The sequence below is a fragment of the Meriones unguiculatus genome, chromosome 8, assembly GCF_030254825.1.
Source record: "Meriones unguiculatus strain TT.TT164.6M chromosome 8, Bangor_MerUng_6.1, whole genome shotgun sequence".
NCBI lineage: Eukaryota > Metazoa > Chordata > Mammalia > Rodentia > Muridae > Meriones > Meriones unguiculatus.
In genome coordinates this window covers 85,041,643-85,061,194 of record NC_083356.1, presented here as the reverse complement: position 1 = coordinate 85,061,194, position 19,552 = coordinate 85,041,643, and the positions used below count along the sequence as shown (strand labels likewise).

General features: G+C 39.6%; 1 protein-coding gene across 6 annotated transcripts in view; it reads right to left on the bottom strand.

Annotated features, from left to right (window-relative positions):
• The window catches only part of Arhgap15 (Rho GTPase activating protein 15), a 601,987-nt gene that overhangs the window by 214,846 nt on the left and 367,589 nt on the right, over window positions 1-19,552 (bottom strand). For all 6 annotated transcript variants that reach the window (XM_060390096.1, XM_060390097.1, XM_060390098.1 and 3 more), the window contains one exon: window positions 11,573-11,671. In XM_060390096.1, coding sequence (XP_060246079.1) covers window positions 11,573-11,671 — 99 coding nt within the window. The remainder of the gene's footprint in view (window positions 1-11,572; window positions 11,672-19,552) is intronic.

Here is a 19,552-nt window from a genome sequence, read left to right as displayed (position 1 = left end):
TCAAATATTACAAATTTGTATTTTATTATACAAATAATTTATTTTTGAGTTGAGTTAATGATTTTATACTAATCTTTAAACATCATTTTAAACCAAGCTGTATATGTTTTTCAAATATCCATAAATGTATCTTAATTTTATTTTAGTTTATTCATTTTACATCTTAGTCCTAACCCCCTTCTCTCATCTCCTCCAGGTCCCAATCTCCCTCCTTCATCCTCCCTTTTTTCCCTCCTCCAGTCCTCAGAAAGGGGGAGCCCTCCTCCCCTATCAACTCACCCAAGCCTATCAAATCTCATCAGGGCAGCCTGCATCCTCTCCCTCTGTGTACTGGCAAGGCCTCCCCACCAGGAGGAAGGGAGCAAAGAGCAGGTAACAGAGTCTATATCTTTAGCAACAAGGCCTCCCTGAGGGTAACAAAGCAACTTATAGGACAGAGAACTCATATGTGAGTATGAGCATGTACATCAACAGCAGCTCAGGTAGTGTGCCCAAGCATGAGAAAGTCTTTGTGGGTCAATATCAAACCAGCTCAGCTTCCTGCTATCTACTCTTGCCCACACGGCTCTTTTCTGTATCCTTAGATTCCCCTCCTACAGTGAGGAAACATTGCTTTGGACTGTTTTATTGCCAATACATTTTTACTTCGTATGATGAAATGAAGCAAGGGACTGGTTTCATTAGAAGGGGAGGTAAACAGAACATTAATTAAATTTGCTGATGATACTAAATTGGGAGGAACTGTGGACATCTGTGAGGACAAAAGAATCATACAAATGGACTTAAGGAGTTTAGAAATATGAGCAGGAAATAATAAAATGAGATTCGGTCTTAAATAATGCAGGCTAATACATTTGGGAAAAGATAATCAGAAACATGGCTATTTGGTGGATGGTGGAGGCCTGGAAAGTGGCAATGGTGAAAAAGACCTAAGGGGTGATAATGGGAAAAAATTATGCACAAACTTACAGGGAAGTAGTCACTCTGCCTGGGGGTTATAAATAAAAAGGCACGGTGCCCTTCTTAGGACACTGGTATGTTCACAAGCATTAAATACAAAATTTGCTTTAACTGTTGAATCTCTCAGGTCTGTGGTGCAATTTAACACCAGCCACTGATAGGATTATTTTTCTCTGTTAAAAATGACAAAGTTTGCTTTGTCAAAGACCCGTATTGGACACCAGAGTCACTGTTTTACTTCTGTCCTTTTCTACTATGGAGTATTGCTAACATAGCACCGTCTATATATGGACAACTACTGACATTGTAGAAAACATAAATCCCTTTTATCACGCTGGATGTAGCTTCAATACCTCTGATTAGTATGACTGCACATAGTGTTCAGAGTCACAGTGTCTTCTACCAGTCAGTGAATCTTCAGCTAACAGGATCTCATTTCTTAAGGATGGGTGTGAGGCAGGAGTTTGGAAAATGTCCACCTCTTTGTCCACTTAATCATCCACTATGAAATGAGACCTTTCTCCTGCTGGCCACAGAATGCTAATTACAGTGAAGACAGGGGTAAAAACAAGGGCTATGCTCAAGACTCATGTCATAGATGGGAAATACAGTGAAAGCCACTCTTACAATCTCAGGCAATTGCGGATGTGTTACGAAAAGCAGAGCTGTTGTTAAGAGTGATGAATGAAAGCTTCCATGATGTATTCAGGTGGCCATAGAGCAGCCTGGAGAATAAGTCAGAGCCTTTTCTTTGAGGATGGTGACTCTTGCGCTGTTTGCAAGAGAATGAATATGACCATGGGGAAAGTTTTCTGGGGGGAGGAAATAGCATATGGAATAAATAGAGGTCTTTGAAGTCAAGGATGTTTTTGCTATTCCTAGAACACAGGAAGCAGTTTATGAGAATTTGGAGATGGACAGCAGGCAGGGATCATGTGATTGCCCTTTTAGCAGGGACAATCACTGTGGTGTTTTGTTTATCCTGATGAGGAAGAAGAACCACACAAGAATTCTAAGAAGGAATAACATAATCCTATCCCTAGTTAAGAGGGATTATTTTGACAGCTTCAAGAAGACTGGCCTGAGAAGAACAAGAGAACACAGGCAACGGTCTCATCAGCATATTTGCTTCAAGAGGAATTATAGAGGCCCTATGAAAGGTTCAGAGAGCATAGAGCAGAAGAATATCAAGGAGATAGTAAGAAAATATACCATGTGAATAACAAGAGAAAAATGTTAATATCCAACATGTTTCTTTGTAGAGCAGCAGGGCAAATAAAACGTGACACCACTGACAAGAGTTAAGAATTTACATGGTTGAGGATGATAACCCCAGGCTGGAAACAGAGAGCTTGAGGTGCCAGAAGACGATTCCAGAAGAGTTGATTCTGGGCTGTTGGTCTCAGGGGAAATCACAGTTTGAAGAGTTAGTCATGTGTAGGAGCTCCACCACCAATCAGTAATGACAGCAATCAGTGAGACCTGCTACAGATTTTTCTGGGAGAGCCAAAGGAAGTGCCAGAGTTGGAAGGTGAATCCAGAGAAAGTGCAAAATGACCTCACACCACTGATTACAACTCTGACTACTAGCTATTCCACTGGTCTCCAGGAAACTAACGAGTTAATGCCAAAAATTCAAAACAGAATTAAAAAAAAAAGAAATTAGAATAAAGGAACAATTTTTAATTAAACATAATAAAATTTCAATTTCAATGGCATAGGGGTTTTCTAAGTTTTCATAGTTTTTAGTTTGTTTTGTCTTGTCTTGTCTGTTTTGTAATGTGGTCATAGTTTAGATTTTTTTCCTGGATGAAGTACATTTGAAGAAAACGAAATCCAAATCCACGTCAGAATTTCAGACACTCCCTTCACTAGATTCACATTGATATTTCTGTATTGAGCATGCTTTTCTTTTTTAAAAGATTTATCTATCTTTATTTTGTGTGTGTGTGTGCCTACATATATGTATGTGTATTACAAGTGTGTATATACCCTTGGAGTCAAGAGGAGTGTCGAATCCCCTAAAGCTGGAGTTATAGGTAGAAGTGAGCTTCCTAATATGGGTACTGGAAAGCGAATCTGGGTCCTGAGAAAAAGCTGCAAATGCTCTTAACTGCTGAGCCGTCTCTGTGGCCCCTGATCATATGTTGCTTATTTCAAATTAATAATCTCTTTTAACTCAACAAAATTTCATTAATTAAAAGTTTCATGATAGAGGTATGGAAAACAAACACAACTAGGTTAACTAATACAGAGCAGCTCTAACATTCTATTCCAACCTCAAATAAAAGAAAAGCACACAGAATTCAACTTCCTATGTGGTTATGGGAAGTGAGTCCTTTCCTGACCATCATCAGGCACGTCAGTTATAAGTCATAGTCATCATTCAATTATCTGATTAAAAACAGTAGGCTAGTGACAATGGAACATTATTCCTCTATGGCACATTATTCCTCTAATGAAGATTAGTAGAGAATGGATATTCCAGTGGTTGCTGGATTGCTCACATAGATAGAGTGTCTCCAAATTAAAAAATATAAAAATCTTTAAGACAACCTAATATCAACTGCTTAACTGTCCCGATGGAAAGATGGTACTGCACTGAGCACTGTAGCATGTTCTGCAAGCTGTCTTCTTAAATAGTAAACAGAAACTACAAATCACATTGTCCTCCCCCTGCCCCAACATATCATGTAGCTTCCTTCATCCACCGATGTTGGCTGTGAGTTATTTTCCACTCTGAGCATCAAAACAACGTTGTGTTCAGTTCATCCATGGCGTCTGCCGGAAGGGAGCCCTTCATTGTCAGGCACTGCGAAGTGGGTATGTGCAGAACTTCCTACTGTGTGTTATGCTGCTACCTTAACACCCTTAACACTCGGGCTTTCAAGGTCTTTTTTTTTTTTTTAAAGAGCAGGTTTTTCGCCTAAGCATCTATAGTCTTCAGGAACCCTGAGAGCTCTCCCAACATTATCATTTAAGGAGCTATTTTGGTTTTTGTAGTTTGTTTTTCTTCTCAAAGTGCCTTGCCCTTGATTTTTTTTTTCCTCCTTGATTGTTTTTCTTTTTCTGAACTGAAAATAGGAAGTGGTCTGAAGAGTATAAAATTAGGCAAAAAAGATTAAACTAGAAAAGAAGAGGTTATTTTTAACCCAAGGAAAAAAAATATCACTAACTTCATAAACTGTTGCACTATAAAATAACTTTACAAAGAATTTAAAGAAATCTAGGAATCATTGAGGTTGAGACATCAATCTTTTAAGGAGACAGGGAGATTATGACAACGTTTAGCACAAAAGAAATTATACAGCACTAAATGGAAGTCTATAACGTTCAGGGCTGCAGGCTAGTGGAACAGGGCTACCCAGCGTATGTATTTGGCTTGCTGTATGTGAGTATATTGATGTCTATGTTGAACATAATTTATTATCAAATAGAAAAAGGAGGCTGAAAGACCATCTTTTCCTACTAACTTTAAAAGGAGCACTAGGGAACTCAAAAGTTATAAATTTTAGTTTTACTAAATGCTTTCAAAAGCAACTTAAGACTTAATTTTAGTATGTTAAGCCAAAGGATTATCTAGCATCTATCTATCTATCTATCTATCTATCTATCTATCTATCTATCTATCTATCTATTTGAGGCTTTTGGTTATTTGAGACAGGGTTTATCAAAGCAAGTCTAGCACAACCAAGGCTACACAGAGAACCCCTGTCTCAAAGAACCAAAATGAAAATGAGGCCTAAACTCACAGCAATCTGCCTGCCTCTGCCTCCCTGAGTGCTGGGATTAAATTTGCCACCACATTCAGCTAATCCATATATGTTCGTTCTAACAAAAACAGTTTGTTTTGTACCCAAAGCATAGTAACAATGTTGTGAGAATTTTCATATTTTTTAATCAGTAAGTTTTCATTATGTAACAAGAATTAAAAATAAAAACTATAGGGTCATTTTTTTTTAATTCCCAGGGCAACAAATATCTGATAATATTTGGCTGCCTTATAATAATTATTTTTGTTCCTGGTTATTGAAAACCTGAAAATGTTCCAAAGAAATATGATTTCTTTTTCAATTTTTGTAAACATTTGTTTCCAGGCTAAAACATCCTGCCAGCTCCCAGCTCGATCACTTTTAATGCTTGGTCTATTATCTTCTGAATACAGGTCCTTATAATTGAAACTCCCAGACCAAGAATTTAAACTTTATAAAATGACACCACTATAAGACATTTTAGAGTATTGCATCTTGATATGCTGACTCTATTTAAACCCTCCATCCATAATAAAAGGCTAATTGTGCAAGGTCTTAATTTTGGCTTAAAACCAAGTGACTCCAGTGGAAAGTATTTTAAAATCCCAAATTCCAGAATGGGGATTAAGAGTTGCAGTAAATGTTAGAAATTAGACCCACGCTTTATCTGGGAAGAGACACTGTTCTTTTGCAGTCTGGATCCAAAGTGTGGGAATATCCACAGCTGATGTGGTGTGAGCAGAGGCACACTGCTGTGATCCTCAGCTAGCTTCTCTGGCGACTGAACTGCACGGCCACTCCTGTGCTGACTTCTGTTAGGCTTAAGTCCTTTTTGATAATGAGACTGTTGTATATTGCTAAGTGGAGATAAACTTAATTAAATGCCACTAATAAGTACGGCAAATTAATTAATAACAGCTTTGTATGCAGAATTTGTGAAGATTCAAGACATGCTGCTTATTGCAAGATTTAACTTTCCGTCATTTTAAAACAAGAATAAAATTCTCTGAGATGGAGAAGCAAGTGTTTGGTAACTTGCTAGATACGGGAAAATTCTGTGCTCCCCCTTATAGAACTCGCAGACCTACCCTTTTGTCCACATTTGCTTTCTTCTTTGCAAAACCTCTGCCCACCCCCAACTCTCCACCTTGCCATCTCTGATTTCTTTCGGTTGTCTTTTCTGGTTTCTCTTTTATACTCTTGCTGGCTGTTTCCTGTTTACTCTGTTTGGAATTGTCTTCCCTCTTAGCCCTCAATGTGGCTTTCTTACAGACACAGAGGCCCCAGCATGACTACCCCAAAGAGCCAGCTCCAACTTGGATCTAGCACAAGAGTACTGCTGTCAGGAAGGTGGCTGTCTCTGTGGTTGCATTAAAACAACAAAACAAAACAAAACACACACACACAGAGAGAGAGAGAGAGAGAGAGAGAGAGAGAGAGAGAAACTGGTCTTAATTTTAACTCAGAAAGAAAAATTAAGTTAATTTGCAGCATACTCTCAAGAGCTTCATTGAGGATCCCGGGCACTGAAAGTGCATGTGGACACCCTGCACTAGACATGAGAGAGAGAGAGAGAGAGAGAGAGAGAGAGAGAGAGAGAGAGAGAGAGAGAGAAAGAGAGAGAACCCGAAACAAACACCAAACAACAACATAGCTCACTCCCTTAGGAACATTTTTTTTTTGTCAAGTCCAAAAATATTCTCAAGAGAAAAAGAAAAACTGCTTATCTAGTACTTGAGATTTTTTTAAAGCATGTAATTTTTATCAGTTTGTTTTGTTTTTATTACTTTTTTTTTCACTCACTGCTTATAAAACTAGGAAGCAGAAGTCTCTCTGGAAGAGGATAGAACCATAAAAGTTTTCAAGACTCTCATCAGAAACTAAACAGTACAAATTGCACATTCTTCATCGACGGATCAGCCTTTAGTGCGTGCCTGGACCCAGCTATCATAGATTATTCCAAAGTGGGAAAGAATGAACAGTATAAAGTTAGCGGGGCTGGGAGCAGAGCTGCCTAGTTATGGCAATACAATCTGCACTTTAGGGGCCTGGACTGCAAGCAATGGGAAATAGCGATGTGAAGTTTTATTTTTATACTAAAGTATTCCATAGGCTCTTGATGGACCAAAGGGTTTGCTGAATGAAGTAACAGCGTATTAACAAGGACAAGCTTCATATAGCTCAGCAGAACACCTGGCCGATCATCATCGCTGTGACTTACCAGTAATTCCTTGTTCTTACGTACCCTCTTAATACGCACAGCCATGTTTATAGCCAATAGTCATGTATTTGTTTCTATTGCACACTGTGAAGTTTCCTAAACCGTAGCAGCACATTCCTGTTTCTCACGGTATCATGGTACTAGTAACGATGACCATATAAAACTTCAAGTTAAGGTGACAGTTTCTCAAATTTCACATAATCACGAGGAATTAAAAAACGGTTAAGGTATAATAATAATTTTCATCCATCCTTTTTTTTCAACTAGTTACAATCTACCCTAAGATAACTAATTGTTCAAAGTAAACATTCCACTCAGACCACAAAAGGAATCCATTATACAAACATATAATTCACAGTCATTTTTAGTGGGTTGTAAACAGTTTGGAATGAGTATAAAATGGGACAAAAATCAAAGTGAGCATTTTGAAATGAAAAAGTGTTTGCTACAAAAGGTCAGTCCCTTTGCTTGGCAAACTATGTAGAAAAGCCTGGGAAAATGCTGATCACACAAGCAATGAGGGGATTTTAGAGCCAACAGCCTCCTTGTTTCTTTAAACAGACATCGGAACCTATAACTGGATCCTGTCAAACAAACGACAGCAAAAAAATATAACAGCTGCCATGAAGTCAAGTTGAGAGATAAAATTTTTGAGGCTAAAGACCTTCTCAGAAGTGGACTAGAGGTCTTTCTTAAATCTTTAAGCGATGTTATGGATCCCAGGGTATCTTCTGGGCATTAAGTCAAGTATGTAACTTGTGCTTCATTCCTGTCATAGCATTTGTGTGTGTGTGTGTGTCTGTGTGTTAGAGGGAAAAATACAGAAAGGGGCGACCTTTTTGTTGATTAGCAACTGCTGAGACAATCTGAAAGCCAGCTTGTATCTCAAATCATACAATGTGGAAGACACGGGATCACATACACACTTCGACACACACACACACACACACACAGTGTGGTAGGGCTGGTGAGATGGTTCACAGTGGTAAGGACGTGTGTCTCCAAGCCTGGCCACTTGAGTTAGATCCCTGGGAACCACAAGATGGAAGGAGAGGCCCAACTCTGGCAAGTTGGCTTCTCATTTCCACACTCCTGCTGTGGCATGTGCACTCACGAGCACACAGACACACACACTGAATCATTTTTTTAAACTGTGGTAAAAAGCATAGAATGTAAAATAATTATTTCAAGCTCATATTTTAGGAGTGTCAAGCACATTCAGAGACTGCTGTGTTACAGATCTCTTGGTGCCCTCTTAACATGCTAAGCTGATGGGGCACAATCCCAGAACCAGAAATCTTAAAGGAGCAATCAGCTATCACAGATTATTATGAATGGTGAATGCCAACCTCATTTCTATAGTTTTAAAAATTCAGTTGTATTTCCTTAAATTCAAAAATTTTACTTGATATATAAAAACATATGTAGAGTGGAATTATGCTCTTTAATCTAGCAAACTCTATCTCTGTATAAAAGAAGTCTCTGGCAAGGTCCATGTTTCTTTTTCCATTTAAAACGTTTCTTTCCAGGTATCATATATGGCTGTTTTTTTCTCCTACTACAGCCACACAGTGGGTTAAGATAATAGATTTGTGAATAAGCTAAATTAATCTCCTCCTGGTCGTGTGAGGAGATGAAAGCAGATAAGCCTCTGTTTCTGTTTCAGGGTTTGATAGCTCAGCCTAAAGCACACATCTTTGTTCGTTTCTCAACAGTGGTAATGGTCTTCTGTTTCGATATACCTGCTCTTTCCTCTCGAAGCACTTATCGATATGATTCTTTGTACAAAAGTATATTTAGGGCTACATAGACAATGTCAAAAATGGCAGAACTCACTCCCAAAAGGCTGAAAAGGAGAGCACGGTCTGGTGGTCAAGAGTATAGGGACTCAAAGTGAGATGAAGGAAAGCACAAAACAAGTCATTTGCCCACTGGTTTACAGGGCTTACCTAACCATTAAGGTGCCCAAAGTGTTAATGTAACTAATGCCGCTTAACCGAAGGTGAGTGAAGCACACACCTCATGCTAGTTACTGGGTAGAAATTCCTAGGAGACCTCAGACGCCTGAGCATGGTTCTGTCAGATTCAAGCAGCTGAGAGGATGGCTGAAGCAATGCCGAGGCTGTCTGCCCTCAGCTATCATGCTTCATTTTATATCAAATATATAAGAAGTATTTTTTTTAATAAAAATATAGCTTGGGTTTTATAGATGCCTTAAAAAAAGAATCACAAAGGAAAAATGGGGAAGGAGTCAAATCCCTTTTATAGCAGCCAATGTGCCCATGTCATGAGCACAGAGGCGATTTCCCCAAGACTGGGAGAGTGAACACAGCCTTCAATAAATGGCCCTTTCCCATACCAAGGCAGTATGCATTTCCCATGACTGCGCAGTTGAGTTTCTTGGCCGAAGGAGCATCTGGCCATTAGAAGGAGCACTCCAGACAAGCCGAGTCCCAGCCATGCCGAGAGACTTGGCACCTTCCTCCGCTACTTCCTAGTACCAACCCTGCATCAAATGTCATCAGAAGCCTGCGAAAATATTGGACTTACATTCACATAAATTATTTCTGTCCTGAGATACACTATGCCAAAATTTAGTAAAAACAACACTTTGAGTAAATAGAATTGGCGTATAAATGTAAGAATATTAGTCCAACAAAATGATCATAGAGAAACAGAATCAAAAGTGCACACTTATAAATCTTGCAATGATGTGAGACGTTTATCTTGTGCCTCTGAGTTTTTATTGAACATTTCCACGGAGTTCCTTTAAGCTAACACTGCCAAAGTGCTTTGAATTGTCAGTTGCTTTGCAGAATTACAAAATGTCTCTGAGTTTCATTAGAATGCTCGGGAATTATTTTAATAATCATATGTGCGATTAGCGGCTGTTTAGTGCTGGATCTACAAATTCATTTTGAGAGTAAACATTGGGACGATAAAATATAATGCTGTCATGATTGCTCCTGTCAGCAGAAACATCGTCTTACTTTATTAAAAATCACCATGAAAATGCCAGGCTCAGATACAATTCCTATTTATAGATACTTTCTATTCAATCATATGAAGGTATCTGCGCACTGCACAGCTACATTTAGCAGGGATTTTCATTTTGCCTTAGGTAGGCTCACAAATCAGGAGATATAAGCTCTTCTTCCTGTGTGCATACATCTTACTATGTATGGCTTCCCCCAATGGCCTATTTGGATTTTTGGTCTAATATAATAATGTTCATACAGTTGGTACTCAGTATTTAAAAGTGAATGAAGATTTCTTGGAAATGATGATAGTTTAACTATTGGAAGCAATAACAATATTCTCAGTGATCCATTTTGGCTTTATGTATTTATTAAACAATATTTACTCCAAAGATAGGTACCTATAAATTAAATGAAACTGCAACATCACTAGAAATACATTTCTCTCTAAATTCCAGTCAGCTTCATTTCGCACAGGCACTTCTCTTGGTGCGACGGCTTCCTGCTCTCTGGCCCCTCCACTCTTTTCCTGGTCGTCAATGTGCTTTTCCCACAGCCAGTGTCTTTATCTGTGTCCCTACCCACCCGTTCCCCTCTTGTTATTCTCTCATTCCCTACTGATATGGGAATAATAGGATCCCAAGGCTGTCCTTACAGTATAATTAAAGTATGAATTTCTAGGAGTTAGAAATTGCATGCCGTTTTTATTATGCTTCTATAATAAAGCCAGGTAACACTGAGAGAATTAAAATGGCCTTTTCTCAGCAGAATGCTTGAATTTTTTTCCCTTTGGTTGTATTGTTTTAAGAGAATAGGTGTTGAAAATGAGAATAGGTTCAGCCATTCCTTTTTCTCTGCAAACACCTCTATCTTTCACTTGATATATATCCCCCTAGATCCTGGAAACACGTTGTAAACTTGTAACAGATGGTGATGAAGCTTCACATTTTTATTTAATACATTTTTTTAAGGTTCTGCATTTACAGTGTGTATCTTCCAGGAAAAATGACCTTGAATGAATGAAGTCATAGTTCGAAGGAAAAACACTCCACAGATAAACTAGCATAGAAATGATGAGTCAACTGGGGTTTGTTCTGTTCTATTCAGCGAGATGAAATAATTTCAGATGAAAAACATAATTTTGAAACAGAGGAGTCAAAGGTCATCTTAACACTGGAGGTGTATCTGTTAATTGTTCCAGGAAACCCTGCTAGCTGTAATCGCTACAGAACAGAGCCATGTGGAAAATGGCGTATCACTGTCTGTGAGTAGAAACGCTGTTTACTTCACTTGGGTAATGCTGGGGCTTTACCAAAATTGTTCTGGCATATCTACCAGCAAGAATGTTAGAGGGTTCTAACACCGCGAGTGCTGATATTTTATGAATGTTTTATCACTGGCTTGGAAACAAGAAGTTTGCAATTGATTCAACAGTATGTCAGACAGACAAAATATTAAAAGAAAAACACAGAACATTAGTGAGAATTGTTAATGTCCCCATTGTAAAAACAAACTGAAGTTAATAAGAAACTAGATCCTCTTAAACGATTAACAAAAGTCGAGTTTTAATTGCGTGACTCCCCAGAGGATTCAGGGGGCACCGTGGACTTGAGCCCTAGCTGTTCAAAGGACTCAGCAGTGCTACATATTTAGTTACCCACCTCTTTTTTCAACAGCTTCAATGCACTGCTTTACAAACCATGGAACTGTGGAATGTTCTCGTTCACACACTGTGTGCAGATGAGAGCCAAAAATTTGATCTGCAAACGAAACAAAGATGAGCTTCATTAAAATCCAAGCCTGCGTTGTTCTTTAATTTGATTCTGCTTTCATAGCCAATATTGAGATCTTCATCTTGCATAGGAATTGATTTTTTGTTTTAATTTCAAATTGTCTATGGCAGATGTATAAAGTCTGCACATCCCTTCTTTATGGAATAGAATCCTGATCTCAGGGTAAGAAAACTAACGTGGCCATTGATTAGGCACTGGTAAAGAGTGAGCTATAGTTTCTAAGACACTGAACTCTGTTGTCTATGAAATAATGCAAAGGAACTGAGGTAGTTCCCATGAAGCAACTCGGCTTCGTGTGTTTGGAATGCTGCATGTTTTATAAGTTTATTAGCAGTTATCAAGAATATAGTTTGGTTAGTGTATTGAAGGCATTCCTTCTGCAGAGGTATTTGATAAGGCAGAGAGTAAACAGCAAGGTAAGTCTTATAAAGTTATTGGTGTTTCTCCTGCCTTGAATGCCCACCCTTTTGTCACATTCAAGCATTGCCTTTCTGACAAGCCTCAGCTCAGAACTTTCCTATGTTAGCTTGGCATCTCTATGGAAAAAGACTTCCCGAAGAGCTGTTCCTCAGGTTGTTCAACAGATGCTGCAGACAAACAGGGCCAGTGGTCAAAGCGACTCAGCAACATCAAATTAAGCAAAGTTAAACAGAGGTTAGGACATGTATTAAAGTGATTTAAAGTGTTCTTATCTGTTAGAGCCATGCATATGTGAGTTTCTGTAAAAGGGTGGAAGAGATAATAGTCCTCAGACTAATTTTGTTAAGATTCTTTTGTTTCAGAGGGACTCTCTCAACTATGCTGCTCAGAGTGGGCTCTGAGACCCCAGCCCTCCCCTTTCATTTAGAATAAGAGAGGTGCTTTCTTGAGCAGCATTTTTGCATTTATGATTAATGGAATTGTGTCTTGGATTTGAACTGTCTTCTGAAAGTGCCATTCCCCAGCTGGGGGTAATATTGAGAGGAGATTGGATCATGAGGGCTCTGATTCCATCAAAGGATGACTTCATTAACAGATATTTCTTACTATAGTCTTTTCCAGCCACCTCTCAAAGATTGGTGCCGCTCAACTCCATTTTCTACACCAATATCTCTGCTTTATTTGGGGCTGGGCTTCTCTCCATATGACATGTTAGACCTTTGTTGACTGTGTAGTTTGTTTAACTTGCTTAGACTTCAAATCCAGAAGTGTCAGGATCATACAATTACTATGGAGCTCCAAGACCCATAAAATGTTTAGCGCATAATGGAAGTTAACTAAAAGTGTTTTGAATTGTCAGTGGATGTACTGTAGAAGAAATTTACATATTCAGAAATCGGAAGAAAATATATAATAGTGCATAACACAATGCTATGTGACAAATTATTTTGAGATGAAGAAACAGATCTCAAGGAAGTTGGATTATCATCTATTACTTAGGAAAATGTATTGGAGTGTGCTGGCAAAAACAACATGGAGGGAATCAAGTTAGGCTAATGCACTATTAATAGCACACTCCAGTGTGGAAATATGTATGTTTATGCAAGAGACAGGAAGAAGATAAACTCAAAACACAGTATAAAGAAATAGCAAACAATTGTATCTCCTTTGAACACTTGATGAAGTAGCAGAGATTTGTTCCAAATAGTGATCATCTCTACAACACAGAGTGACATAAATATTACCTAAGAAAAATTGCCTAGGACTTGAGATCAAATATTTTAAGTTGGCTAGAGGTCATAGCCAGGAAACTTTACTGGGACATGCAAACCTATTGGCAGCTTGCATAATTTACGTTTCTTGTACACATGTTGATTGACTCTTCTATCTACACAACAATAAAGTGGCCATTTTAAGTTGTAAAACAGTGTATCAACTGTGGAGTTGACACAACAGGTGTCATGAACAGTGCTGAATGCTAATAATGGTGCTGCCAGTATAGGGGTATGTATGTCCTTCCATGCCTTGTAGCGAGACAGACAGAGACAGAGAGACACACAGAGAAATACAGAGACAGAGAGACAGAGACACAATTCCTTTGGATGGAAGTCATTCAAGGAAAGTAGATGTTGTCATGAAGTGAGTATTAAATTTCTATAGAGGCTTGTTTTGTGTACTTTTTCCTGTGGACGTAAGAGAAAAATAAGGAAATGGGATGGTCTGGACAAGCAACATAGAAAAGTGACTGGGGTGTGCCTGGAGATTTTGCTTCAGTCTCTTAAATTTCCTCTTTAAAACACTCAGTTATCTGTGAAAGACAATTATGAGTGTGTATTCTGTAGCCCAGTAACCCCAGAATCTCCCATATAAGTATCATGACACCACACACTCTTCTGAATGTGTCTTATGCAGGATACTGACACCAATGGAAAGGGGAAGAACATACTAACATGAAATATGCTATGTCTACTAGGGTAGCAAAGGTGCATTGTAGGAGAATATGGGGCAGACCAGCCTTACCAATGAACAACTTCTCAGAGAGAAGCCAAGTCCTCAGATATAAGTAGGACTTGGGTAGAAAGCTAAGAGAGGGATACAAGGTGCATTTGGAGAAATGGAGGGCACAGAGTGCCAACACTTGGTAGAATGACAGTATGACCAGGGTATCTCATTTAGGAAAAAAAATGTCATAGTTTATTGAAATCTTGATGAATTACACTTTAAAAGAAGACGAGGATTGTATTATAAAGTATCCTATATTTCCTCAACTAGGCTTAGCATTTGATAGACACTAATGATCTCCTATAACTAAGTCCTTCCTTTATAAGTTCCTTTCTTGTTCTCAGAATTCATTTAGGCTGGTCAAATGGCTCAACAGGTAACAGCACTTGCTGCCAACCCACCTATGTAAAATTCCTCTCATCTACATGGTAGAAGTAGAAAACAGCTACTGAAGAATTTCCTCTGACCTCTACACAGCAAAAGTAGCATGCAGACACCCCCCCCACACACACAAGGTATTCATGTGCACACAAAATCAATCAATAGAAACTTAATAGAAAACATAAGACATAACCCTAGACTGATCTAAATCCCTGAATGGGACAGTCTGGACAAACAACATAAAAAGGTGACTTGGGGTGTACCCAGAGATTTCTTCCCTTATAAAAAAAATTGTAAAGAGGGAGATACTTTATTTTCCTTGTTCTCACCTGGAACATCACCTTGTGACAGGGCTTGGGTCAGCTGTAGCGTTCTTGTGACAATGGGACAAGCTTGAGAACAAAGGCTAAGTTTCTTTTAAAAGAAAGCAATGTGGCTCTTTGATCACCTCCCCCTGAGTGGGGAGCAGCCTTGCCAGGCCAGTTCTGATGAGACCTGATAAGCTAGGGTCAGATGGAAAGGGAGGAGGACCTGCTCTATCAGTGGACTTGGAGAGGAGCATGGGAGGAGATGAAGGAAGAAGGGTGGGATTGGGAGGGAAAGAGGGAAGGGGCTACAGCTGGAATACAAAGTTAATAAATTAGAATTAATATAAAAATAAAAATTTAATTAAAATCTTATTCTATTTAATATAAAAAAACAAATAACAAGAAATTAATGGCTAACAACCACGTATTCATGAGTATATACCATGTGTATGTTTCTGCTTCTGGGTTACCTCACTCAAGATGATCTTTCCTAGCTCCCACCATTTACCTGCAAATTTCATGATATCCTTGTTTTTAATAGCTGAGTAGTATTCCATTCTTCCATTGAGAGACATCTAGGTTGTTTCCAGATTCTGGCTATTATGAATAGAGCTGCTACGAATACAGTTGAGAAAGACCCTAGGGAAGATGCTCAATTTTCATTCAGAAGGGCAAATACGACAGACATCGGAAGCAGGAGGAGACAGGGAACAGGACAGGAGCCTATCACAGACAGCCTCTGAAAGACTCTACTGATCAAAGTATCGAAACAGAGACTGAGACTTACAGACAAACTTTGGACAGAATGCATGGAATTTTATGAAAGAAGGGGGAGATAGAAAGACCTGCTGGGGACAGGAGCTCCAAAAGGAGACCAACAGAGCCAAAAATACTGAGCCTTGGGGGCCCTGAAGAAAATGATACCCCAACCAAGGACCATGCATGGAGAGGACCTAAAACCCCAGCTCAGATGTGGCCATAACTCAGTCTACAAGTGGGTTCCCTAGTAAGGGGAGCAGGGGCTTTCTCTGGCATGAACTCAGTGGCAGGTTCTCTGATCACCTCCCCCCTCGGGAGGGGCGGGTACAGCCTTGCCAGGCCACAGAGAAGACAATGTAACCAGCCCTGATGAGACCTGATAGGCTAGGGTCAGATAGAAGGGGAGGAAGAACCTCCCCTATCAGTGCACTAGGGGAGGGGCATAGGGAGAGAAGAGGGAGGAAGGGTGGGACTAGGAGAAGATGAGGCAGGGTGTCACAGCTAAGATACAAAGTGAATACATTGTAATAAATAATAATAAAGAAAGCTATGGAACATGTCATATGCCAACGTTGAAACACTTCTCTACTTTTCCTACATACCGTTATTTTAAACAGGGTCATCTATGACTTGCACCCAAAAGCACCCTAACCAGTATGGAGTGACACTAGCAGGTTGCTGGGCATTTAAAATTAAGTGTGTATTAGTTCTCTTTGAGTCATTCTCTTTGATGGTTTGTGCATGGGGGCATAGAGGTGGGGTTGATTAGAAACCAGGGTCTTAGCTAAATGGGCAGTAAGGAGTCTAGGAAAGACGTTGAGAGCAGCAAGTCAGGATGAGAGTATGGCTTTTGTTTTGTTCATGTTTTTTTGACTTTCTTGTAGTTAGACTGTGGTTTTATATTCCCTACCATATGACCATAAGCTTCCATTCATTGGAGGAGATAACATTTATTTCTTCTCTTGTCCTTTGATCCCGGGCTTGATCTGCAGGGGGCTTGGTGTGGTGTGATATGAACAGAAATGTATCAGTTCTGTCCCGGATGAAAGTCATACAGACTATTGCAGCCTTCTCCTCCTCACCTTGGCACTTCTGTGTTGTTGCTCAAAGAAAATCTTCCCTGGCTAGCTACTGCCCAGTCATCCCGGCCTCAAGAATAAATAAATATGGCCTGAACTGAAGCCGGTGTTGAGAAGTTCCAGCAGACTGCATAGACAGCAGACCCACACAGCCGCCTGTTCTAGGTCACGTGTGCCACACCCCCACTGTAGAAGTGCCTGCCGCATGTTGCAAAGTTTTGTTCGTTGTTCGGCAACAGCTCACTGATTCAACTTCAGCTGGAGTTGAGGTTTATTGTGAAAGATGACTTAACCTGTGTTGTCGGATTAAAAGGACAAGAAGGGGCAGGACAAGAAAACTGAGACTGAAAGGGGAAAAAAATATCCAAAAAGGCATGAGATTAGCCACAACTTAGGAAGTGTATGCTACGTTTTATTTCAGGATATATGGAGAGATCCCAAAGGAAGTTGTTTACACCTTAACATTTATACTTGCTTTTCCTTACAAAATATTATGACATTTCTTATTCTGTGTTTGCAATTCTACCCAACTCAATGCAGTAGATATCAGCATATCACCTAGAATATGCTGAGTAGTGTAGAGAATGTAAAGTTTCTTTCACTCATTCATTCATTCATTCACTCACCCATTCATTCACTACATAAAACATGCCATATTCACTACCTAAAACATGCTGCTTTATAGCCTGGAACTACCGATAGATTAATGTACACTTCCTACAGGACTTTCAAAGAAATGTAATTTGAACTATTGCAGTAAACACTTATTTCCTTGTACTCACGCTAAGCCAAGCCTGGTTCATACAGATGCTGCACGACAGTCTGGTAAATACATTCCAAGTTCAAACTATAGTATGTTAGGCTGTCCATCCCAAATGGTGAGTCCTGGACACATGTACACATGAACGAAACCAAACAGATTCACATGGTTAAATATATCTCTATGTATGTGTATGTATGTGTGTATGTATATTCTTCTTTATTAGTTACTTTTCTGTTGTTGTGATACAATACTATGAACAAGGCAACTTACAGAAGAATGAATTATATTCCGGCTTAAGTTTCTGAGGGTTGAGGTCATGGACACAGGCAATAACTAGGCATGGTGGCTAAGACAGGAAGCTGAGAGCTCACATCTTGAATCTCAAGAAGAAAGCAGAGAGAGCAACTGGGAATGGCGAGACTGTTTAAATTCTCCAAGCCCACTTCCAGTGACGTCCCAACAAGGCTATATCTCCTCTAATTCTCCAGACAGCTCCACCAGCTGGGGCCGAGTGTTCAAATATATGAGCTTATGGGAGGAAGCATCACTTAAAGCACCACAATGTGTAATAATAACAATTTAAAAGAGATTCTAAATTTGGGAGGGTTGTTCAGGGAGAGGGGAGAATGGGAGTCATGTAGACTCAGTGCTCATGTATGAAATTTCAAAATAAAAAAAATCCACTAAAAATTAAAAAAAAAAGAAATCTTATGTTACACAGTGTGTTTAGTGAATCCCTAAACAACAGAACTTGCCAACACAGTTCTTTATGGAGTCCCGCTTGCTTCCTTCTTTGTGTTCACGACTCAAGACTGCTGCCCAGCACTGCAACGAGTCTTGACCTACCCAGTCCAGAAACATGAAAGTTCTCTCTCTGTCTCTCTCTCTATGGAGAGAGAGACAGAGAGAGAGAGGGAGAGAGAGAGAGAGAGAGAGAGAGAGAGAGAGAGAGAGAGAGAGAACCCGAGTCATAGATCGTGATTGTTGTTCATGGACACAAAGACTTGGGCTCTGAGCAGCAACAGATGAAAATGAAGCAGAAGTGGAGATACTCATGACCTGGTGGGTATGGGGAGAAGATGCAGGAAGTAACAAATTCCACTAGGCAATGACGGCTTTTGGCTTTTGGCTTTTGGCTTTTGTAGTTGTTGTTGCTGTTCAGAGAGCATGAAAGGTGGGAGAACAGAGAAGTAAAATTAAGGGTTTCAGATGCAGCAGAATGATAATTGGAGACAAACATGAGGAACTACCCTTGGGTTTTGACTACCTTTAAGATATGGGCAATTGTAAAGAAAGCGATCTGAGGAGAGTAATAGCAATGAAAATCGGATGGTTGTACTTAGGTTTTGCAAAGAAGATGAGGAAGAGATGAATTAGACAGACAAGAGTATATGACACAGCATTTGGCTTGGCGTAGATAGGAGAAAAACCAACTGCGGAGTATTTTTGATTGCTGAGTCTGTGAGGGTGTACAGTCCTGGGCAGTCACATGGGAGTAAAGGAAGTGTACTGAGGAATCCAGGAAAATGGGTATCCCATCCAGAACTCTATCCTCATGGATGTTCCAGTGGCACGCAGTACATAGAGAACAAAATCGATCCTCCCATTGCCAATAATGCCCCAGGAAGTAAAATGAAACAAAGCAAAATAACCTCCTCAAACCTAACTATTTTACATTTCACTAGATAGTGTTTGAGTTCAGTACTTATTAGCTAAACCGATATTTCTCATATTACCCATATCCTTCTTAAGGTTTACTGTCTTCACTCAAGAATGTGTGGCTCTGGAGTACAGAATTTCAGCCAGACCCCACATATCCAAAAGGATCCAAGGCCATCATATGGATCAAGCTGGTGCCTCCTTCAAGAAATTTAAAATCCAGATGCAGAGGAATTGAGGATAGGATCATCTCTATAGATCTGAACTGAAAGGTTGCCTACCATTAGACTCTGAGGGCTTCACAACCCCTTCTGAATTGGCTATATGGGATGAAAGGATGAACGAAGCAACTCAACTTTGAAGAAATCGGTGAGTGGAACATATGCACCTAAGCTCTTTGCAAAAGCCAGCCACAGCAACTACACCTTTTCCACGGCAATCAGACACCCCAAGTCCTAAATTACAATGGCCCTCTCCT